The following is a 24,861-nucleotide window of genomic DNA, read 5'->3' as shown; positions in this document are numbered from 1 at the left end:
TAACACACGCTCTCCCAGCCTCCTGTTCTTCAGGCCCTTGCTGTAGCTAAAGAGAGCTTGCTTTCTCCAGATGGTTCTAGTTCCTCTCTTCCACACTAGGGGCAGAGCTGTCATTTTGGAGTGCACTGGCTCACTTGATAGCAGGTGTTGATGTTTCAGTAGCTCTTGGTGCCCATTTCCACATTAACTGGTGTTTTCTAACCTGCTCCATAAATATTATAGTTTGGAGATGCAAGCACCTCTAAATTTCTAGAATTTGTTATTTATTATCTTTTAATTTCTGGTACTGATGTAAAATTCTTATCCATAGTTTTTTTTTTTTAGCATGTTGTGAATTGCAAATATACTCTATTTTTCTAAAATTACCTCTACTTAAAATAGGTCATGTTTGCATCTTCTTATTTTCAAATTTTTCTTTCTGGATGTTACTGAGATTTGCTACAATGGTGATGTGACCATAGCAGCTCCCAAAGGGCATGGTCTTTGTCACTGCTAAGCACATTACCTATCCTACTTAATAAATCACCCATAATTTGGAGGAGTTACTCAGTATTACCATTTTATAAATGATAAGCCTGTGCTTTCAGAAAATCCCGTGTTGTGCCTAGAGTCACACAGCTGGAAAGTGGTAGAGTTAGGATTTCAGTGCAAATCTATCTACCTGAGTATGATTTATGTATGTAATAAATCAACAACATGCTAATAGACTAGTTCCTGTCCTGACAAATTAGTATTCAATTTCTGGAGTTGAAAAGGATAGAAAACATAATTTTGTTCAATGTGTCCCGTTTATTCTTGAGGCGGGCACAGTATGTTTCGCTGTTTCTAAAGCTTGAAAGGACTGCATGTCATGACTATCTGGACTGCTGTGTTGAGTGTGGCGTAGAAGATGAGTTAATGTCTGTTTATTATGTATTTGCATTCTTTAATGAGTTTACATAATCTGTGTCATTTTCCTCTGGAACTTTGACCCAGTGTGCTCTGGAGCCTAATGGCTGTGAATTTTCTCTTCTGCAGACGATGTCTTCAGCAGTGGTGCAGTTATATGCGGCAGATCGGAACTGTATGTGGTCCAAGAAGTGTAGTGGTGTTGCTTGCCTCGTTAAGGACAATCCACAGAGATCTTATTTTTTAAGAATATTTGACATCAAGGTGAGTGTGCGTTTACTTTTTCACTTAAAACTGCATGCAATTAGGATTTGTGCCTTAGCTATAATGGAATGCAGGTATCTTTTTATTATTATTATTTGTAATGTCTTTACAGTACATAATATTGAAGCTGTAATTGTACTACTATTAGAAGGGTAGAACTGGGATGTAGTTATTGAAGTCTGGATTTGGGGACAGATGGGAGCAGGCCCTAAGCTACGTCAGGAATCTCTCTCCCTGTTGTATCTTTTCACTGTCATCTATCTTGAGAGCTGTTTTATTTTGTTTTGAAAATGATGCCTTTGGCTTTTGAGGTTCCCTAGAGTCTCTCCTTTCCTGGTCCTGTTCCTTTATCCCTTCCTGTCCATTACAGACTAGCACACATGCTTGTCTATCTGTAGAACAGGAAAAGCATATGATCATATGCATCGGCTCAGGTTTAAAGCATTATAGAATATCTATACTAATGTATTTGCTACTCAGTTTTACATTGTTTCTCAATATAAGGTTCATCCAGATTTCTACAGTCTGTATCCCTCACTCAAAGGAGCTCTGGTAGTGTAGTGGTTACTATTCGGGCTGCTAACCTCAGGGTCATCAGTTCAAAACTACCAGCTGTTCCGTGAAAGAAAGATGAGGCTGTCTGCTCCCATAAAGATTTACAGCCTTGGAAACCCTGTACAGGGTATGAGTCAGAACCGACTCCATAGCATATAACAACAACAATATCCCTCACTCAATTATAAATCCATCTTGCCTAGTTTGTATGGTGGACAGGTTTCAGTGGATCTTCTACTTTAATACAGACTAGGAAAGGAGCTCTGGTAGCGTAGTGATTACGAATCGGGCTGTGAACCTCAAGGTCAGCAGTTCGAAACTACCAGCTGCTCCACGGGAGAAAGATGAGGCTTTCTGCTCCCGTAAAGATAGCCTTGGAAACCCTGTACAGGGTCGCTATGAGTCGGAACTGACTCCATGGCACATTACCACCACCACCAGGAAGAAGGAAATAAAGACCACTTCTGAATGGTTAGCCACTGAAAACCTTATGAATAGCAGTGAAACATTGTCAGATACAGTGCCAGAAGATGAGCCCCTCAGGTTGGAAGGCACTCAAAATAAGACTGGGGAAGAGCTGCCTCCTCAAAGTAAAGTTGATCTTAATGATGAGCAAAGCTTTCAAGACCTTCATTTGCTGATGTGGAACAGCTCAAAATGAGAAGAAACAGCTGTAAACATCCTTTAATAATCAGAATATGGAATGTATAAAAACCGAAGGCATTAAACATGAAATGGAGCATATAAAGATTAACGTTTTAGGCATTTGTGAGCTAAAATGGACTGGTATTGGCCATTTTGAATCTGACAATCCTACTCAACCATTTCAAGATGTAGCACATGACTAAGAAACAGTGGTTCTGAAGCAAGAAGTCCAAGCTGTATTGAAAGCTTTGGTGAGAAACAAGGCTCCAGGAATTTGTGATGCAAATGGAAATGTTTTAACAAGCTGATGCAGTGCAAGAAACCTTCAGTCAACTATGCCAAGAATTTTGGACGCTAACTACCTGGTCAACCAATTGTAAGATACAAAAAGAGGTGACCCAATAGAATGCGTAAATCATAGGACAATATTATTATGTCACATGCAAGTAAAATTTTGCTGAAGATAATTTAAAAATGTGCTGGCAATATTTCAACAAGGAACTGCCAGAAATACAAGCAGGATTCAGAAGAGGAGGTGGAACTAGGGATATCATTGCTAATATCAGATGGATCTTGGCTAAAAGCCGAGAACACTAGAAGAGTGTTTACTTGTTCTTTATTGGCTCTGCAAAGACATTCAACTGTGTGGATCATAACAAACTGTCAATAACATGGTGAAGAATTGTGCTCTTGAGGAACTCAGCTTAATTGTTCACATCAGGAACCTGGCCATAGACCAGGAGGCAGTCCTTTGAACAGAATAAACAGATGCTGAATGGCATAAGAAAGGCGTTTGCTTTGCTTGTATTCTTTTACCATACTTAATTCAGTCTACATGCCGAGCAGATAATCTGAGCAGCTTTTTTTTATGAAAAAGTACCTGGCATCAACATTGGAGGAAGACTCACTAACAACCTTTGATACGCAGATGACGTGCTGGAAGCAAACAGAGCTTAACAGACTTACTGATGAAATCAAAGTCTGCAGCTTTAAGTACGGATTGCACCTCAGTATAAAGAAAATTAAAATCCTCACAACTGGACCAATGTATAACATCTTGATAAATGGAAAAAAAGGTTGAAGTTGTCAAAGATTTGAATTTGCTTGGACAATCCACAATCAACAGTAATGGAAGCAATAGTCAAGAAATCAAAAAGCAGATTGCATTAGATCTTCTGCAAAAGACATCTTTAAAGTGTTCAAGAGCAAAGATGTCCCACTGAGGATTGAGGTGTACCTGATCCAAGCCATGGTATTTTCAGTTGGTTCATGTGCCTGTGAAAGTTGAGTAATGAGTAAGGAAGACTTAGACAAATCGATACAGGTGAATTACAGTGTTGACGAAGAATATTAAAAGTTCCATGGAGTGCTAGAAGAACCAAAAAATTCTATCTTAGAAGAAGTACAGTCACAATGCTCCTTAGAAGCCAGGATAGTAGACAACGTATCTTGTTCTTTGGACATGTTGTCAGAAGGGAGAAGGACATCATGATTGGTAAAGTGGAGGGTCAGCAAAATAGAGAAAGACCCTCAATGAGATAGTTTGACATGACAACAATGAGCTCACATGTAACAAAAGTTGTGAGGATGGCACAGGGCTGGGCAGTATTTCGTTCTGTTGTGCAGTAGGGTAGCTATAAGTTGGAACCAATTCAGTGGCACCTAATAACAGAACATTCCTCACTCAGTTACAAATACATCTTGTCCTAGTTTGTTTGTATGCTTTTTTTTTTTTTTTGCTTCCCTAGGAATTCATGTCTTAAATTCCTTGAATTACATTAATATATGTATGTTGTTGTTAAGTGCTGTAGAGCCTATTCTGACTCCTAGTGTCCCTGTATAGGATTTCTGAAGCTGTAAATCTTTGTGGGAGCAGAAAGTCTTCATCTTTCTCCCTCAGAGTGGCTGGTGGGTATGAACCACTGATCTCGTGGTTGGCTGTCCAGTGTTTATCCTACAGAACCACTACACTCCCATATATGGAATTGTTGTTGTTGTTAAGTGCCATCAAGTTGGTTCTGACCCACAGTGACCCTGTTGTAGGGTTTCCGAGGAACAGCTGGTAAGCTTGAACCACTGACCTTGCCATTCAAACCAACTTTGCAGTCAGGCATATTTAACCCACAGTGCTACAGCAGGACTCCTTTATTTGGAATATGTGTATATAAAAGCTTATTATTAATATAAAAAGTTCCCTTAATATAAATTCCATCTACTTTCCATCATTGCTATATATTATCTTTATTGATAACTCTTGTTTAAATTTCTACTTTTTTCTAGGATGGGAAACTATTGTGGGAACAAGAGCTCTATCATAATTTTGTATATAATAGTCCGAGAGGATATTTTCATACCTTTGCTGGAGATGTAAGTCGTATTTTCCTTTATTACCCTATTAATGGCTTTTACAGTTGTCTAGAAGGCATTTATTAATTTTTTGTGTAACTATCATATAAAATATATAGAATAGCCATGCTTTTTGGAAGTTTCTTCGTAGTTGTTTTTCTTTTCATCGTTGTCTTTTGACTGGATAATAAACCTCTTTAGCCCTTAGTTTCATTGTCTATTAAAAGGAATCCTAAATGACCAGCAGTCCATGGGAACTGTTTCAGGGTTATGTATTATGTAGCCATTCAAATTATTTTGTTGAAGAAAAAAAAGTACAAAAAACGGGGACCCAAACCACTACCATCGAGTGGATTCTGACAGTGATCCTTTGTAGGGTTTCCAAGAATGTAACTCTTTATGGGAGCAGACAGTCACATCTTTCTCCTGCAGAGTGGGCTTCTGGGCTTGAACCACTGACCTTGTAGTTAGCCCCCCACTGTCTAACCCACAGAGGTGGGGCAGACTTTCAAAGTAGTTCATTTGTATATTTCGGAGGAAACTGTTGGAAGGATTTGATACCCACTGCTCACAGAAATTGGCTGAGTGGATTATGGGTGATTGTAATTTTTTTGTTTTGCCGATTAGTATTTCCTAAATTTTAGATATTGGGAAGGGGTTAAAAAAGTGTGGGTGAGGTGCTATACCCATGTCTTCCGAAAGCATTTTCTTCTCTAACTTTTCATATTTTTCTTGTTGTTGTTAAGTGCTGTCAAGTTGACTCTGACTCATAGTGACCCTGTAGAGGGTTTCCAAAGAGCAGTTGGTGGGCTTGAACTGCTGACCTTGCACTTAGCAGTCCAGTGCTGATCCTACAGCTCCACATATAGATACATACATATATATAGGCATTCTGGTAGTGTAGTGATTATGAGTCAGACTGCTAATCTCAAGGTCAGCAGTTTGAAACCACCAGCTGTTCCGTGGGAGAAAGATGAGGCTTTCTGCTCCCGTAAAGATTTACAGCCTCGGAAACCCTGTATAGGATCGCTGTAGGTTAGAATCGACTCCACGGCACATGACAACCACCACCATCACATATATAAAGGTTTGCGTTAAATGCTGTGGTAATAAACAGCGTCAGTGTGCTTTCACGTTTTTATGATTTCTCTGAAGTACGGTTATAATTTAAATACTACATTTAATTGAGTTATAAAATGAAAGCATGATACCATAAAGATAGAGTTGACCTACATTGACTTCTTCAGTGTTTGCTTTTCTAGCCTCATTTGTTTTTAGACTCCTACTAAATGATCAAATTCAAATTACTGTTGCATTTTTCATGGAAGGTGGGATGTTTAGTTTAATCCTTCAGTATCTACTGTAATAAGTAACTTGTCTAATATTATTCTTTTCTTTTACTTTTCTCATGCTTTTGCCTTAAAACTTAAACTTATTGTTGTTGTTGTATGCCTTTGAGTCAATCCCAATTCATAGTAAACCCTGTATTGGGTTTCCCAGAGTGGTTGGTAGGTTTGAACCGTCAACCTTGCAGGTAGCTGTCCCTGTCCTACATTGCTACGCCAGGGTTCAAAAGTTAAATCACTCAGGTCATAAAAGAATTGTTTTGTCTGCTAGCAGTGTCAGCCTTTTGTTCTTTTGAAATGTACTTCTGTTGATTATTTTTTCTTTATATAAAGCTAAATGTATATATTTTATTATTTATTCTTTTGACGAAAAAATTTCAGACTTGTCAAGTTGCTCTTAATTTTGCCAATGAAGAAGAAGCAAAAAAATTCCGAAAAGCAGTTACAGACCTATTGGGCCGACGACAAAGAAAATCTGGTAACTCGATTTTTGTTCCCCCCCCCCCTTAATTTTTTATTGGGAATTGAGTGAAGATTACAGGGCAGATCGTCAGTTTTACAGTCAACAGTTCCTGTGCTTTGCTTCATCACAATGATTATAATCCCCTCCATGTACCAGTAGTGAACAGTTTTTACCTGTATTCACTTGAGCATTACATTCCTGTGTCCCCCACTACCTTCGTCTGTCCTCTTCTTACCTCCTTCTTGTGTATTGCCTGCCCTGTCTCCCATGTGCATGGTCTGTCCTCTAGCCTGTGAACAGTTTTCCTTCCCCCTGCCCTGTACTCACCATAGATTGCTTCTTTTATCAAGAAAACTTTTTCTTAACTTTTTATAACATTAGTCTCATACAATGTATGCCCTTTGGTGACTGACTGATTTCACTCAGCACAGTGTCCGCCGGGTTCATCCATGTCATGAGATGTTTTGCAGATTCATTGTTGTTCGTCAGCGTTGTGTAGTATTCCGTTGTGTGTAGGTACCAAAGTTGGTTTAACTATTTTTCTGTTGATGGACATTTGGGCTGTCTCCATTTTTTTGATGTGTCTCTTATTGACAGCATATTGAAGGAAAAGGAAGATGCAGGCAACAGGCCAAATATGGCTTCTGATGCAGATTCTTGAAACACAGCTCTGTTCCCTCATTTACACATTGCTGGTGCTGCTTCCCTGTTCAGCAGAGCTGAGTAGTTATGACAGAGATGGTATGTTGTTGTTAGGTGCCGTCGAGTCGGTTCTGACTCATAGTGACCCATGCACCATGTTCAAAGAGGGAGGTGAAGGAGAAATAAAATGAACTGTGTTTTTTCTTCATATTATATTCTATTCATAATGGATGAGTAGGGTAATTAGTAGGGACCTGTTCATTGTTGGTATTTCTGTAACTAGGTTCACTCCTAGGAAAGGGGTTAGTTAGTGCTCTGTTAGTGAAACCTCAACTTCAAAATGACGATGGTTTCAGTATCTATTTGAGGGATGTGCTGTGGTGGGAAGCCAGGAGCTCTCTGGCTTCGTTCAGTGAAAATATGTGACGCTTTCAATAGGAGTAAAAAATACTTCTCTGAAAACTTGACTTGGAAATTGGTGGGGAACTGAAAGATGTTTTTCAGATTCTCACTTGATAAGGCATTGTTTTATAGAGTTCCTAAACTTTGAGGCAGCGTATCAGGAGCAGAAAGACCCCCACGTTAAGGAGACAGCTTATGGCGTAGCCCTTCATGCAGAGCTGAACTCCAAGCTCGCTTCTCATTCACTTTGTGTAGGATCCAACTTCTGGAGCAATGAAGAAGGAGCCAATTATCTTTCCTCACAATGTAGTTGTCGTTGTTAAGTGCCGTTGACCTGCTTCCGACTCCTAGCGCCCTTGTATGTGTTGTTTACTATTGGAAGACATCTATCCTCTCCCCCTTCTGTCTTCACTTATGAACTCTAATTGTACCAGCTTCTCAAACCATTCTTCACATGATCTTGTTTATAGACTTAGTATCTTGGATACTGTGCTGTGAATCTAATAACAATTTTTATTTCCTCTTCAAAACGATGGTGTTCAGATTTGAACACAGTGTTTCAAATGTAGTCTGGCCAGTTCTGGGATACCTTAACATCCTTGACTTGATTTAAATACTATTCTGTTAGTATTGCTAGTGAAAACTTCACACTGTTAAGTCCCTTTAGTCTTCTTCAACCGGACCTTCCATTCCTCCCCCTCATGAATGGCATTCAAGCTAGGACACTGTCATATACCTAAGGAGTTACTTTTTAGAACCTCTACTCTGAGTTTTATATTGATCTCACTACATTTTCCTGTCTGTTTCACCAGTGTAAGAAGTGTTTCCTTTATGGATGCAGTGATAACAGCACCTCAGATATGGAGCTTGGCATTCATTGACATAGAACCTGCTTCCTTTAAATGTTTCGTAAAATCACTTTATCAAACCACCAGATGGAGAAATACATTTCCAATTGCTGCAATTTCACCCTTAATGAAATGTTACTGATTTTTGATAGTGCTTATTTATAAAATAGTTACTTAATTGCATCCATTCTTTGTTTGTATTTCTCTTTAAGTTTCAGAAAAATTCTGTTATGAGATCTGTGAAAATTGTATATGTTTAAAAATTTTCAGCTACTCTTGAGCTTTTTTTAAAGACAAAATAGTGTTTTTCTTTGAGAAAACTGGTATAGAGTATAAATGCACGTGTCTCACTTTTCAGCAAAGCAAGAGATAAGCATATATGGGGGGACAACAGCGCTAATGAGGTTTGCTCACCATGGAATGGTCAGCCAGTCAAGATCCGAAAGGCATCATTCATGCACTTCCTAAAATGAGGGGGTGATGAAGGCACAAAGTGACTGGCTTACAAGGTTTTAGGAGGGAGTTTAGCATAAGAACGTGTGAGGGAAAATAGTGTTCCCACTGAATAGTTTTCATCTTGCCTGATGGGTCTGGTAAAAAGAGATGGGGATACGATTCTTATGATGCAATGGTGAGTAATAGTTATCATGACTAATTGCAACAGTCACAATTGTAAAGGTACATGTTTTGTAACAAAAACAGGGTAGTAGGTAATCTTACAGTCCAGAAGAAGAGGACCCTAGGACCATCAAGGGAGAAGAGCATAAGCGAAAAGCAGGACCTTATTCAGAGAAGCAGCAACACCAGAGATGGAGGCAGAGATGGGGACATGGACAGAGGGAGCAGCTGAGGACTGTAGATTCGTGGGAAGAGAGGGACTGGGTGCTGGAGGCCAAGAGGCAGACTTGCAGAATGTGACCTTTGGTGGTGTAAATTATCATATGTTCCTGAGTGTTAAAAAAAAAAAAAAAAAAAAAGGAGCTAAAATGAATAGAGAGAAATACTGTTAACTGGTGGTACATGGAGGGGATTATAATCATTGTAATGACAGAAGGTATATGATTTGTTGAATGTAAAACTGATGATCTGCCCTGTAAACTTTCACTCAATTCACAGTAAAAACTTTAAAAAAAAAAAAAAAGGCACTAAGAACCCCAGGGAGGAAGTGGGGTAACTGTTATTACAGTGGAGGGGACTGCAATCATTGAGATGAAATAAAGGGTATGGTTTGTTGAATGCAAAACTGGTAATCTACTCTGTAAACCTTCATTCAATTTACAGTGAAAAGTTTCACACATAAAAACAACATAAATACAAAGAATTGATGGAAATTCTCTTGGTTTTCCTCCTCCCTAGTTGACTTAGCTTCTTGGTGTTTTCTTGTCTCCATGTTCAGACTTGTGGGGATTCTCATTCCCTTTCTGCATTCCATCAGCCTTAACTTTGAATGCTGTGTATAGACTGATGTTCCCAGTACTGATCTACTCTCTCTCCCCTGACCTCAGGCCCGATCTACTCAACTTGAATGTCAAAATAGCCTTCAAATTTAACAACCGAGCAAAAGAATTGATTCCTGTTCCATACCCCCAAATTTAGCACACTCTTACCGGTTCTTAGGTCACCTAGTCTTCCCTATCTCAGTAAAAGTCATTGCCTCCCCATTGTCATGCTGACTGAAATCCATGGTCCCTCATAAATGCTATTGACAAGTACCATTGGCTCTAAGCAGTATTTTCTGTATTTGACAGTATCTCATCACTTAGCTGCCCCCACCCTAATCAAAGCCATCACCACTTGCTGTTTGGATGATTGTCGAGCTCCTGCTTCTACTCTTGTTGTGATGTTAAGTGTCATCAAGTCCTTTGTAGGGTTTCCAAGGAGCAGCTGATGGATTTGAACTGCTGACCTTGTGGTTCGCAGTCTAGTACTGATCCTACAACACCACACCAGGAGTCCTTCTACTCTAGCCTCCTGTTAGCTCTTCCTCACAGGAGTCAGAGTAAACTTTTAAAACATAAATTAGATCATATTACTTGCTATATTCAAAACCACGAGCTTTTTTGACGACGGAATACAATCTGTAGTCATTACCATGGTTTGCATCATGCAGGTGGGACCTTACGTGATCCAACCCCCTGCCTTTCCTGACTTGTCTCTCCACTGGCCTCCCTCACTGTCTCGCCTTCACCATCTTACTTCAGGCTGTTTCCTCCAGATACACAGGGGCCTTGTGTACATGTCGTTCCTGCCTCGCTTCAGTCGGATGTCTGCACAGATATCTTTTCCTCAGAGAGGCCGTCTGTAACCACCTGTACATATACTTAGAGATAAGTCAGCATCCTAGTGATTCACTTTTAAAGATGATATTGTATTACATATTCTAATCATGTTCTTTTAATTTGTTTTCTAACAGAGAAAAGACGAGATCCCCCAAATGGTAAGCACTTTGATAGTTATTAGTCAAAAATTTTTAGATTACTTTTCAATTCTTGCAGAGACATGTACCATATACTAGTACCTAACATTTATTATGATCAAATACAGTTTGATTGTAGTTTGTTGTGTTTTTATTTTTAAATGTTGAATGGTAGGTGAGGCTTAGGAAATAACATTTTTCTTTGGCTTTTTTCTAGGATAAAGGAAGAATACGTAGGTGTTAAAAATTACTAGTGATATCTTAATTCTGTATTTGAATTAACTAAGTTTAGAGTCTGTACAATCTGGTCGTAAAATTTACACTAATGGCACTAAATTTGGCAAGCATTTTTATTAACTTCTTACTGTAAGATACATCTTTTTTCCGTATTTTAAAATGTATTTCAGACTAGTAAATGAAACTTGTTCCCATTCAGTATTAATACTTAACTGTGATGGTTTCTTTAGAGCTAGTCTTCGCTGCGGGCTAGGTATTGGGCTATGCTAACCTCAAAGTTGGTGCTTTAAACCCACCAGCTGCTCCTTGGAATAAAAGGCTATCTGTTTTCTTAAAGACTTATGGTCTCAGACCCCTGAGGAGGTTCGCTCTGGGTCCAAATGGACCTAATGGCCATGGGATTTATGTTTGTTTGTTTAATCATAGCTGCAGAGAATTGTCTTTATATTTATATGTATCAATTTGTAATTACATATCCTCATGCAGATAATACCTACATGTTTATAGAAATGATAATATAATTAAACTCTATGGATTGTTTTGTTTTGTTTTTAATATTGAATCCCAGAGAGTAAAAACAGGATCCTCAGATGTCAAAGACAGGGTCCCAGACCTCTAGGGCAGAGATGTTTCTCCTGGACTCCATAAACCCTCCCTGAAATTGTGTGCTCAGTTTTATGCATACCAAATTTATACAAAGTCTCCTGGTAACGAACCATACCCTAACCGTGTCTTTAAGTCCTAATTGTAGGTGAATCGGAATTTTTTTGTAATTTGTAATGATTTAAGAAGATGAATGTAGTGAAAATTTGTTGTGAGTAGAACGTGGTTCAATTGTTTCAAAGTGAGAGCAGATTTACATAATGTTAAAGGGTTAGTGGAGTCCTGGTGTCGTGCTGCTGGTTAATGTGCTAGACTGCAAGGTCAGTTTGAACCGCAAGGTCGGCTGTTCAAGCTCACCAGCCGCTCCTCAGAAACACCCTATTACAGGGTCGCTATGAGTCGGAACCGACTTGACGGCAGCTTACTACAACAACAAAGAGAGAGTAGGAATCGTGTGTAAGTCGGACATTCATAAGCCGAGACCTACGTGTATATTCTTTTCTGCTGAGAAAGAGAGAATCCATGACTTTGATCAGATTGACATGCTCCCAAAGCCTTCAGGATAATTGGGGGGGGGGGGGGCGCGGGGGGGGGCTTGCTGCCTTTTTTTTTTAATGCATCTCAAGTCCTCTCATGAGAACTTAGAATGATTATTCAGGAGAATACATGTAATACATAGTTCATAAGATCTGACAGTTCTTGGTGGTGGTTGGTACTTGTTTCTTTTTACCATCTGAGTTTGACATTAAATTTTATTTTCTTAGTAGCGACACGTGAACAGAATATTGGTATATTAAATTTTGGATTATAATGTTTGTTGTTAATTGCCATCAAGTGGATTCTAACTCCTGGAGACTCCCATGTGTACAGAGTAGAACTGTGCTCCATAGAGCTTTCAGTGGATGAGTTTTGGGTCGTAGATCTCCAGGACTTTCTTCCAAGGTACCTCTGGGTGGAAGCCAACCTTCAGTCTTCAGTTAGCAGCTTGAGTGCATTAACCATTGGCACCACCCTGGGGCTCCATTTGGATTATATATATTTACTTTATCTTTTAAATGCAAATAGTCATACTTACCTATTACACACAATAAATACAGCTGTGTGGAGATTCAGTGAGGTAATTCAGTGCTTTATATAGTGCATCTTATTGTTAAGTGCTGTGGAGTTGGTCCAACTCATAGCAACTCTATATAGGGTTTCTAAGGAGCAGCTGGTGGGTTTGAACTACCGACTTTGTGGTTATCAGTCGGGTGTTGATCCTTTAGTGCCACACCAGGCTTCCCTTTACGTAGTGCATAGTGGGTATATTGGGTGGTGGTAATGGTTGTATGCCACTGAGTCGCTTTTGACTCATAGTGACTCTGTATAGGGTTTGTTGTTGCTAAGTGCTGTTGAGTTGGTTCTGACTCATAGTGACCCGCTATAGGTCTGAGGATCAGCTGGTGAGCTTGAACCGCCAACCTTGCAGTTCAAACAGACCTTGTTGTCCTGCGCATTAACGCAGAGCGCAAGGAGTATAGGGTTTGAGAGGCTGTAAATCTTTATGGGACCAGGAAGCCTTGTCTTTCTCCTGAGGAGTGACTGGTAGGGTCATACTTCTGTCCACTGAGATAGTAGGGCTCATTAGTAGGTATAGTTGTTGTTGTGATGTGTCATTGAGTTGGTCCAACTCATAGCAACCCTGTATATAGGTTTTTGAGGAGTAGCTAGTGGATTTGAACTACCTGCCTTGTGGTTTGTAGTCCAGTGGTGATGCTACAGTGCCACACCAGGAGTTCAGGGGGTGATAAGGAAATCCAAACCCACTGTCTCCCAGTCTTTGCCAACTATAGTGACTCTACAAAACAGAGTAGATCCTTAGGGTTTCTGAGATGGTAAATCCTTATGCGAGCAGACAGCCTCATCTTTGTCCTGTGGAGTCTTTCAATTAGCCCAACCCTTAGTCGACAGCGCCACCAGGGTTCCTTCTGTTGTTATTGTTAAGTGTCATCAAGTCAGTTCCGACTCATAGCCACCTTGTATACGGTTTCTGAGGGTTTGAACTGTCGACCTTTTAATCCGCAGTCCAGTGCTGACCCTGCAGCACCTCATCAGTTCTAAAGAAAATGGTGGGGGTGGTGTGCCGTGGAGTCTGTTCCAACCCATAGCAACCCTGCATAGGGCTTCCCAGGCTGTAAATCTTTACAGGAGCAGAAAGCATAATCTTCCTTCTGTGGAACGACTGCTAATTTCCAACTACTGACTTTGAGGTTAGCAACCCAACTCGTAACCACTATGCTATCAAAGAAAATAATATTGTAAAAACAAAACAAAAAAAAACCCCTGTATTACCATATTTGTATACCTATTGATTTATAAAATATATATATGAAATGTATTAGCACATTGTATGCACAGTAAAGAATGAGATAAATGATTAAAAATGAAGTGTCAATAGCTTTTGCTGCTCTGTGGTAGACTTTCTTGCTCTCCAAACTATGAAAACCACTCACTGGTTTGGAAGAGGCTGATTACTTTTCTGCACTGCCACTAGGTGGCACTGGTACCCTAACCACATCGCACAGGGGTTGTTTCAGATCCTTATGAGATGATGAATTTACCAGACCTTCTCAAATTAGAGCTTTTAGAAGGACCCTTTCAAATCTTCTACCAATTTAATTTTTTAAAAATAAACATCTGCCTGTGCTTTATATAATCTTATTAGACACTCAGTGCCCAGAGTCCATTCTTTTAGTTTGTCACTTTTGAAGCAAATATTTGCTTAAACTTTAGAACATCATTCCAATACACATATTTCCTCACCCCTTCAATCTATAAAAGTAAATGACTGTTGTCAAAAGAAATCACCAAGGACCTTAACTTCTTGAATGTGTAGAATATCTTTTTCTAATTCTCAAAGTTATTACTCAGTATTTATTAAATAACAAACTGCTGGACTACAAAGAGAACTGATAAGTAGATGAAGAAATACATGATGACAAACTTAGAATTATCAGTCACCTTGTTGTTTGATCTCTATGTAAAGGAGGGGTGGGAAACCTTTTTTTTCTGAAAAATTTAGAATAACGTTCACAGGCTACACAAAATTATTAACTTAAAAATTAGCCTTCTGTATTTGGTAGAACATTTAATTAACTCACTCACCCCTAATATGATGACTGGAGTCCAGTGTGGCGCTGTAGGAAAAGCACTCATTTTGAATTGCAGGGTTGGTAGTTCAAAATTACCAGCCACTTTTCAGAAACGCTTTATAGGGCTGCTATGAGTTGGAACTGCCTCAACAGCACTTAACAACAACAACACCGGTGTGATGGCTGAAACTGCAGTTGCCTTGGCAGGGTCAGACCAAATGATTTCAAGGGCCTTCCACGGGAGAAAGATGAGGCGTTCTGCTCCCGTATAGATTTACAGCCTTGGAAACCCTGTACAGGGTCGCTATGAGCCGGAACCGACTCCATGGCACATAACCACCACCATACAGCCCACGAGCTGGACATTGCCCACCCCTGATGTAAAGACTAGAGTAGTTCCTACAAAGAGCAGTAGATAGGAACTCAGATGCCCAGGTCATCTTTGCCAACGTCAGTGATTGAGTGGCTTCAGGCAGATCATCTGACTCTTACAGTTCATATTTTTCTTCATCTCTGAAGTGGAAGGTTACTAAAAGACACTTTCTACTTTTCTAATACTAATTTTGCATACATCTCTATAATCTGGATTTCCCTATACTGTTGGCACTGTTGTTAAGTGCCGTTGAGTTGGTTTGCCTCACAGCCTTTATGGGGTTTCTGAGGAGCGCTGGTGAGCTTGAGCTGCCGGCGTTGCAGTCCAGCACATTAGTCCCAGTGCCACTTACTTAAGTAATGTTTTAACCAATATTTAGGAGAATATACTTTAATAACTTTAGACAGATAATAGCAGTGCTTTATATGCTATTGGCAGATGAATAACAATATATCTATGCCTGGTTTGGGGTAGAAACAGGAGAGGAAACACTGCTGTATTATGAGCTGAACTTTAGCATCCTTTCAGCTGTAACTTACACGAGGGGGCTTCAAAAAGTTTGTGGACAAATGGAATGAGAAGATAGGAACTTTTTGTACAGACTTTTTGAAGCCTCCTCATAGTTTGTTTCTATCCTCTTCATCCTTCAGAGACAGTGGAGTAACTTTCTCTAGTGAGTTAATGACTTCACAAGACCCTTAACTTCCATATTGCCCAGAGAAGAATTCACTGGCTTGGATTGGGTCACTCTACTCAGCCCCCATCTGTGGGATAATGGATTACTTTTCTGAAAACGATTATGCTTGACTTTTTCCTCTGCATTTTTAAAGGTGAATTTGGTTGCTCTCTTACAGAATACCCACTTCAGTAAGACAGTGTATATAGAGAAAGGCTAACTCTTAAGTTTGTCTTAAGTCAGCTCTAAAATGCTGTTAAATGTAACGATCAAAGAGCAGTCAGCAATTTGCAGCATTTTGTTGACACTGATTGACCTGGATACGTTGTAAGAAGAGAGCAGGCAGAAAGGGGAGAATGAGAAATGAAAACAGAGCCGTGGTTAAGTCCATGAAGGTCTGAGTGTGGAGCCAGTTTAGTCCTCTGGCACCAGATTCTGGGTTCCCAATAAGACCCTTATTTTGTGAAACTCCAGTAAACTCTGAAGCCTTCTCTAAACAAATTCAAAGTTCAAGTCTTTATCTGCTACTTAGTCAGTCTTTCAAATCATACCATTGATCCAGTTATTTTCAAGTTATTCTAAACATTAAATCAACTTTTAATGATTCTATCCCTATTATTCACTTGTTGACAAGTGCCATCGAGTTGGTTCCGACCCATAGCAACACTGTATAGGGTTTCCAAGGAGCAGCTCGTGAGCTTGAACCGCCAACCTTGCAGTTCAAATGGCTTTGCAGTCTGGTGCATTAGCCCACAGCGCCACACCAGGACTCCTTATTATTCACTAGCCCCACCCCACCCCTTTTTTTTTTTTTTCAAGAATGTCTGTATTGCTTGATAAAGTGAGCAACTTCCCATTGGATCAAATTTTTATTGTTATAAATGAAAATTTACGATATATACATAAAAGTAATCTATGAATATTGAGGGAAAATATCTGAATTTTTGTCATATCAGAAATACGTACGTTTTCTAAATTGATTATTTGTCCAATAACGTGACAGGTGTCTTTTATAATTTTATTTTAGCTTTGTTTCATTTTTAATAGTAGAGTTGACGGAGAGAGAAAATGGGTTATATATAATTTTCCTATAAAGTAATTTTGATAAATTTGAAGTTTTTAGCACAGTTAAAAGATTACAGTCAAATTGGCCTTTATTGATTCCCTGATATGCATTAGTTAGCCTGTGTTTCTTAGAAGTTTTGAGAGGGAGAGGGGCTGTGTGCTGATGACTGGGTGGCAGGCTTGCAGGGTATACCCTTTGGTTGGTTGATGATGCATGGAGGGGATTATAACCATGGCAATAAAACGATATACGATAGGATGAATGTAAAGCTAATGTTCTCCCATGTAAACTGTCTCATAATTCACAATAGAACATTAAAAAAAAAAAAAGTTTCATCTGCCACTCTGATTATGTCGAGGTCTCCAAGGCTATCGCTAGGAGGACTCACAGGACTCAACATATAGATGTTGTTGTTGTTGTTATATTGTTAAGTGCCTTAAAGTCAGTTTAGACTCATAGCCACCCTGTACAAGGTTTCCACGGAACGGCTAGTGGGTTTGAACTGCTGACTCTGCAGTTCAAACTGACTTTGTGGTCCAACACATTATCCTGTAGTGCCACACCAGGACTCCGTATCCATATAGTAACAAATTCTGAAATAATTTAGCCTGATAATGTATTCAAGAATATTGTAAGTGTCTGAAATTTTAGTTGTACTTTATCCATTATATTAAAAAATCTTAAGATGCCAGTTTCAAGACAACTTTTAACTTGCTTCCAGTATTATTGTTGTTGTTAAGTGCCGTCGAGTCGGTTCCGACCCATAACGACCCTGTATTGGGTTTCTGAGAAGCAGCTGGTGAGCTTAAACTGCCGACCTTGAAGTTCAAACGGCTTTGCAGTCTGGTGCATTAGCCCACAGCGCCACACCAGGTCTCCTGTATCATAGTAGTCCGTTTTTCAATTTCATTTATTTAAATTCTAATTTTTATTTTGCACAATTATCTTAAATGATATCTGCGTCACGCTAGTTTTGGCTTTCTTTTCAGGTCCTAATCTACTCATGGCAACAGTTGATATAAAAAATCCAGAAATCACTACAAATAGATTTTATGGCTCACAACTCAACAATATCTCCCACACCAAAGAAAAAAAGAAAGGAAAAACTAAAAAGAAAAGGTTAACCAAGGCAGATATTGGAACACCAAGCAATTTTCAGTAAGATGGTCTTTCTAGTCTTAACTTTTGATTGATCCATTGATGCTCTTGATTTTTAACTTAGAAAAAGTTTTAGAATTTTAACTTTCTTTGGGGAAAGATCCTTCCTTTTAATACTTGCAAGTGTTTTGATTTATGTAGGTTTTGTTGTTGTTTTTAAAGAGTCATCTCAATAGATATTTTGTGTATCTTAGTTTACTTAATTTAAACTCATCAAAAAGAAAAAAAGTTGTTTCTTCTACTAATTAACGCATACAAATTTTTATTTTGTCTATAATAATTGGAAATTCCTAGACGCAGCAACCCTTCAGTACTTGTACATTGTTCACTTTTTTATGTTCATGTCACTTGCTCATTATAAAAGCTGTATTCTCTTTATGTGTAATGCATATATTCTTATTCTAGGATGACAGCTAAGGAAATGGATGCTCAGAGCAATGATGTAAAACATTAAGGGTTAACAGAATTAGGCTTAAAGAGTCTTGGGCTCCTGACTCCTGGTCCATAGTTTTTCCTCAGAGTGGATTTATGTCTATGAGAACTAGAAATAGAAGCTGAAAATTCAAAATTTTTATTAAATTTCATATGTAGTATGTATCTAATGCCCTTTTTGCATTTGTTTTTTTTTTTTTCTGTCGTCTAGACACATTGGGCATGTTGGTTGGGATCCCAATACTGGCTTTGATGTAAGTACCTTTTCAGACCATCAATATTATTACTGTAAATAGGTGGGAATGTTAGGGTCTCTCCTTAAATGTTTTATCTTCATTATTCATTGTTGTGAATTCTGGTGTCTGTTTGACTGTGTGTATGTTTGTGGCGCAATGGTAATGAGTTTTGTGGTTAGGACTTTATGCCATGGAAGTTTGAACCCACAGTTTGTTCTTTCATTCAGAGCATGCTCTCTAAAGGCAAACTGTGTATCATCTTTGACTTTATATCTTGTTTAAATTAAATGTGTTAGTTTTGAAAGCCAAAAGAAAAACTTATTTTTGCTAAATGGTAATAACTTTGTTGAAATATATACCTTGTGACTGGAAGGTACTTTTGTAATATTCTAATTATCCAATTCTTGAGTTAGCTTTTTGTCTTTTTAGTCTGTTGATCTTTTTGTTAATTTCATAATGGATTCACTTAGAACAATGTGAGTTAACTTACAGCACGACCAAGGTGGGTGAAACTGTTAGTGGAACAAATATGTTTTAAATATTTTATCTGTTTTATCTAAGTTATGGGTGTTTTGCTTTTGACCAGTAGAGTCTCATGTTGTTGTTATTGTTATGTGCTGTGGAGTTGGTTCTGACTCATAGTGACCCTGTACAGGGTTTCCAAGGCTGTAAATCTTTATGGGAGCAGAACACCTCATCTTTCTCCCATGGAACAGCTGGTAGTTTCAGACTGCTGACCTTGAGGTTCACAGCCCGATTCGTAACCACTACGCTACCTTAGTAGAGGCTCATGGTTTAGATAAATTCTTTTTTTAAAGAGAAATATTATTTGTGATTGGCATAAATACTGTTGGTTACTTTTGTTATAATTTTAAATCTGCAAACATCTATTGAGTGCCTCTTTGTGTTTGCAATGTGCAAAATGCTTGGGAATATAGGAGTCCTTATTCTCTATTTGATTTGCTTTTTTTGTGCATTTTGTTTAGACCTAAGTCTCTCATAGGACAAGGTGAAATAGGTGAGCACTGGGGATGCTGGAATGAGTTACTAAAGGTCTAAATGAGGTACCCTTTGTGAAGGCAGGGAGCACAAAAGAGAAGGGATAAAATGTTAAATCTCTCCTTATCCTGTCTTCGTTAGTTTTTTTAATAAGGAAGTTTAATTAGCATATAAGTAATAATTTGAATATACTCAAAGTTTATAAACTTAAAATAATTTCATAAAAGGTATGATTTCCTAAATGAAATGAAATTTTTATCATAGTCTGATTTTAAAGATTGTCATAACTGTTACAGTTAGCTGTTATTTTCTCTCTTATACAGCTGAATAATTTGGATCCAGAATTGAAGAATCTTTTTGATATGTGTGGAATTTCAGAGGCACAACTTAAAGACAGAGAAACATCAAAAGTTATATATGACTTCATTGAGAAAACAGGAGGTGTTGAAGCGGTTAAAAACGAACTACGGAGGCAAGGTAACTTTTAGTTCCATTTCAGCATTTTGATCTAGTTTTTTTCTTAAATTTGTTGTGGTCCATTACCATTTTCCAGTGTAGAGATGCTAAAACAAATGAAAGAAATTACAAGATACAAGAGCTGAACAGAAAATTTCAAATACCAGCTCAAGAAGATAAAGCCAAATATTACAACAAAATATGCAAAGATCTGGAGTCAGAAAACCAAAAGAAGAACAAGCTCAGCATTTCTCAGGGTGGGGGAACTGAAGAAAAAATTCAAGCCTCAACTTTCGTTATTGAAAGATTCTCTGGGCAAATTATTGAATGATGCAGAAAGCATCAAAAGAAGATGGAAGGAATACACAGAGTCACTGTACCAAAAGGAAATGGTTAATGTTCAACCGTTTCAAGAGATAACATATAATCAAGAGCCAGTGCTACTGAAGGAGGAAGTCCAAGGTGCATTGAAGGAATTGGCAAAGAACAAGGCACCAGAAATCAATGGAATCAAAATTGAAATCTTTCAAGAAAGTGCGGTGGGACGGGAGGCACTCACTCATCTCTGTCAAGAAATTTGGAAGACAGCTGTCTGGCCGACTGATTGGAGGAGATCTGTATTTATGCCCATTTCAAAGAGAGGTGACCCAATGGAATGCGAAAATTGTCAGACAATCTCTTTGATATCCCATGTGAGTAAAGTTTTACTAAAGGTAATATAGAAACGGCTGCAAGCATACATTGACAGAGACTTTCCAGAGGTTCAGCCGGGTTCAAAAGAGGCCGTGGAACGAGGGATATCATTGCTGATGTCCATTGGATCTTGGCTGAAAGCAGAGGATATCAGAAAGATGTTTACCTGTGCTTTATTGACTACGCAAAGGCTTTCGATTGTGTGGATTATGACAAGCTATGGACAACATTGCGAAGTATGAGTATTCCAGAATACTTAATTGTTCTCGTGAGGAATCTGTATTTGGACCAAGAGGCAGTTGTTCGAACAGAACATGGGAACACTGAATGGTTTAAAAAATTAAGAAAGGTGTGCGTCAGGGTTTTATTCTTTCACCATACTTATTCAGTCTATGTGCTGAGCAAATAATCTGAGAAGCTGGGTTCTATGAAGAAAAACGTGCTATCAGCATTGGAGGAAGACTCATTAACAACCTGCGATTTGCAAATGATACAACCTTGTTTGCTGAAATGAAAATCCTCACCACTGGACCAATAAACCACATTCTTACCAACGGAGAAATGATTGAAGTTGTCAAGGACTTCGTTCTTCTTGAATCAACTATCAACACTCATGGAAGCAACAGTCAAGAAATCAAACGATGTATTGTATTGCATTGGGCAAATCTGCTGCACAAGACCTTTTTAAAGTGTTGAAGAGCAAAGATGTCAGCTTGAGGACTAAGGTCCGCCTGACCCAAGCCATGGTATTTTCGATAACCTCATATGCATGCGAAAGCTGAACAGTGAATAAGGAAGACCGTAGAATTGATGCTTTTGAGTTATGGTGTTGGAGGAGAATACTGAAAGTGCCATGGGCTTCCAAAAGAACCAGTAGATCCGTTTTGGAAGAAGTGCAGCCAGACTGCTCCTTGGATGCCAGGATGGCCAAACTTGGTCTCTCATTCTTTGGACATATTGTCAGAAGGGACCAGTCGCTGGAGAAGGATATCATGTTTTATAGGGTGGAGGATCAGGGAAAAAGAGGAAGACCCTCAACAAGATGGACTGCCCAGGTGGCAGCATCAGTGGACTCAAGCGTGGCAACAGTAGTGAGGTTGGCCTAGGATTGGGCAGTGTTTCGTTCTGCTATGCATAATGTCACTATGAGTTGGTACCGACTCAATGGCACCTAACAACAACAACATTATCATTACCAGCTAGTACTCATATCCTTATTAGGCCTTCCTTGAGCAGAGTTTGAATTTGACTAACCAGTTTGGCCCAGTGTGCCATGTCTTAAAATATTTTTGTATAACTAAAAAGCTTGACAGGTTTTGTGTATGTTGTTTAAAAGTTTTTTATTAACTTGCTGGAAATCCACATTATTTTAGAATAAAAATTACACTTGACTAAATATTTTATTTAAGGAATCTTAAAAACTGTGATTAAAGTTGTTTTCTTTCAATTCAGAAGTAGTAGTTTAAATATAATTACCCTAATCAATATTGTAGGAGTCCAGGTATAGCTCTGTATGATAAGCAGTGGACTGTTAACCATAAGGTCTGTGGTTCAAACCTACTAGCCAGTCCTTGGAAACTGTATACAGGGTCACTGTGAGTCAGAACTGACTTGACAGCACTTAACAACAACAATCATCACTAATGTAAGGAGCCCTCATGGTGTAGTGGTTTAAAGAGCTTAGCTCTTAACCCAAAGGTCAATGATTCGAACCCACCATACACTCCCTGGAAGAAGATTGAGAGCCTTGGATCCCTATGAGGCAGTTCTGCTCTGTCCTGCAGAAGTGCTGTGTGTTGGAATCAGCCCCAAAGCAGTGGGTTTGGGTTTTGATTTAGTAGGTATTGTGAAGAACTTGGTGCTTTCCACAGGATTAAGTGCTTGACTGCTAAATGACACATTGGCAGTTCGAATCCACCAGCTTCTCTGAGATAGAAAGTTATGTTTTTTGACCAACATAGTGAACATTTATTGAATATAAATAATGTAAATTGTTTATTAATTTTGAAAAAATGTTTTTTTCCTCAAAGAAAGTATAAACGTTATCTTTTGGTATCTGAGTGTGTATGTATGACAGTTTTGCAGTGTTTCAAGATTTGATGGATCATTTGAAGCATTGCTGTTTTTAGGTGTCATTGAGCTGTTTCTGACTCAGGCAACTTATTTTGGGTTTACTGAGAGCAGCTAGTGGACTTGAACCACTGACCTTGTGGTTAACAGTCCAGTCCTTATCCTACAGTGCTACATCAAGACTTCTTAATCATCATAATAAAATGCAGATATAGTAATGCTGAAATTTCTAATGGGCCATTTAGCCATCTCTCTACCTTGTCCATTTGGGACTGCTTTTTTTACTTCACAGTTTTTATTTACTCATAATCAATGTTCAGCTCATCCCAGTGTCCATCTAAGGAATCTGTCTATCTTGCCTGTGTCTCTTTCACTGCTTATTATGTTCGTTTAGCATTTGATTGACTGATTGTATATTCAGCAAACATGATATTCACACCAGCACGGGTCTCTTCTCAGATATTTAGGTGAAACGATAGAGGTTGGTTCTTCCCTCAAAAATTGTACATACGGCCTCCTGTAAAAACCAGTATATAAACAAACATGAGGAAGCTTCCAAAAATTCATAGGAAAATCCCATTGCTTTTTGACTCCATGCTGCTATTTTCATCCCACTCACTTGCATGTATGTAATACATTCTAACTTGATTGGGTTTGTTATTTAAGCTATAGTATGACTGTTTTTTGTTTGTTTGTTTTTAATTCTAGCTGCTTATAAATCATCAAATTTTAAGCAAGATCTTTCCTCAGTTAAACTCTGTAAAACAAAGAAATAGACAGACCTTAAAAAAACATGCTTTGATAACAAAGGTACATTCTATTCTGTTCAACTGGAACCCAGTAGCCAGTGTAGTGTGGAACATTTTAGGCATCAGAGAATGATTTTAGGGAGTTTCAAAAGGTTCGTGGAAATATGAAATTTAGAGATGATGGAAGTTTCCCACAATCTTAGTGAAGCCCCCCTCGTATTTATATGAGTAAATGCTTATGAGTTGTGCTACATTAATGATTTAATTCTGAAAGTGAGTTGTTTTTATAGAGAATCATGTTTGATTCCTTAAAGAGAGAAGGTATCCATTAATATTGTATTAAAAAATGGAATTTGCTTATTGACCAAAATGGTTAATTTCGTTGTAATATTTTTATTTATACTTTAAAAAGTGTTTTATTTCCCTCTTCTTGTTGTTGTTAAGTGCTGTCGAGTCGATTCTGACTCATAGCGACCCTGTATAGGGTTTCTGAGGAGAGGCAGGTGAGTTTGAACCATTGACCTTCTAAGTTTAAACTGACCTCGCAGTCCTGTGCATTAAAGGGCAATGACACACGGGGACTCCACCCCCTGACTAGAAGTGGTGCTAATTCCTTAAAATGAAATTCAGATGTTTTAGTTGATATCTTTAAAGAAAGCAAGATGATCCTTTATGCTGAGTATTTCCAAATGACATTATAAAGTATTCTGTATGCTTAGATGTTTTTGTAAAATGAAAGAGGGAGCCGTTTTTGTTTTTTTAATACATATTGTTTTGTTCTTCTGCATCATAAACTGACTTGCTTTTTTCCTGTAATGTTTGTAAAGGGGAAAAGCCTGCATTCATTTTTTTTCCTAATTTTATTTCAGCGCCACCGCCTCCACCTCCATCGAGGGGCGGGCCGCCCCCTCCTCCCCCACCTCCACATAGCTCAGGGCCCCCACCTCCTCCTGCCAGAGGACGAGGCGCTCCTCCCCCTCCGCCTTCTAGAGCACCTACAGCTGCCCCTCCTCCGCCTCCGCCTTCCAGGCCAGGGGCGGGAGTCCCTCCACCTCCGCCCAATCGGATGTACCCGCCTCCACCTCCAGCTCTTCCCTCCTCTGCACCTTCTGGGCCACCCCCTCCACCGCCGCCTCTATCGTTGGCTGGATCAGTGGCACCACCCCC

General features: G+C 38.8%; 1 protein-coding gene across 1 annotated transcript in view; it reads left to right on the top strand.

Annotated features, from left to right (window-relative positions):
* Positions 1-24,861, top strand: part of WASL (Wiskott-Aldrich syndrome-like) — a 73,821-nt gene that overhangs the window by 39,882 nt on the left and 9,078 nt on the right. The window contains exons 2-9 of the mRNA XM_006859337.1: positions 1,018-1,152; positions 4,633-4,719; positions 6,426-6,522; positions 10,813-10,836; positions 17,891-18,059; positions 18,703-18,745; positions 20,050-20,203; positions 24,564-24,861. Of these exons, the coding sequence (XP_006859399.1) occupies positions 1,018-1,152; positions 4,633-4,719; positions 6,426-6,522; positions 10,813-10,836; positions 17,891-18,059; positions 18,703-18,745; positions 20,050-20,203; positions 24,564-24,861 (1,007 nt within the window). The remainder of the gene's footprint in view (positions 1-1,017; positions 1,153-4,632; positions 4,720-6,425; positions 6,523-10,812; positions 10,837-17,890; positions 18,060-18,702; positions 18,746-20,049; positions 20,204-24,563) is intronic.

Source organism: Chrysochloris asiatica, unplaced genomic scaffold (genome assembly GCF_000296735.1).
Source record: "Chrysochloris asiatica unplaced genomic scaffold, ChrAsi1.0 scaffold00032, whole genome shotgun sequence".
In the NCBI taxonomy this organism is placed as follows: Eukaryota; Metazoa; Chordata; class Mammalia; order Afrosoricida; family Chrysochloridae; genus Chrysochloris; species Chrysochloris asiatica.
Note: the sequence above shows the minus strand (reverse complement) of the source record. Positions and strands in the feature narration are given on the sequence as shown.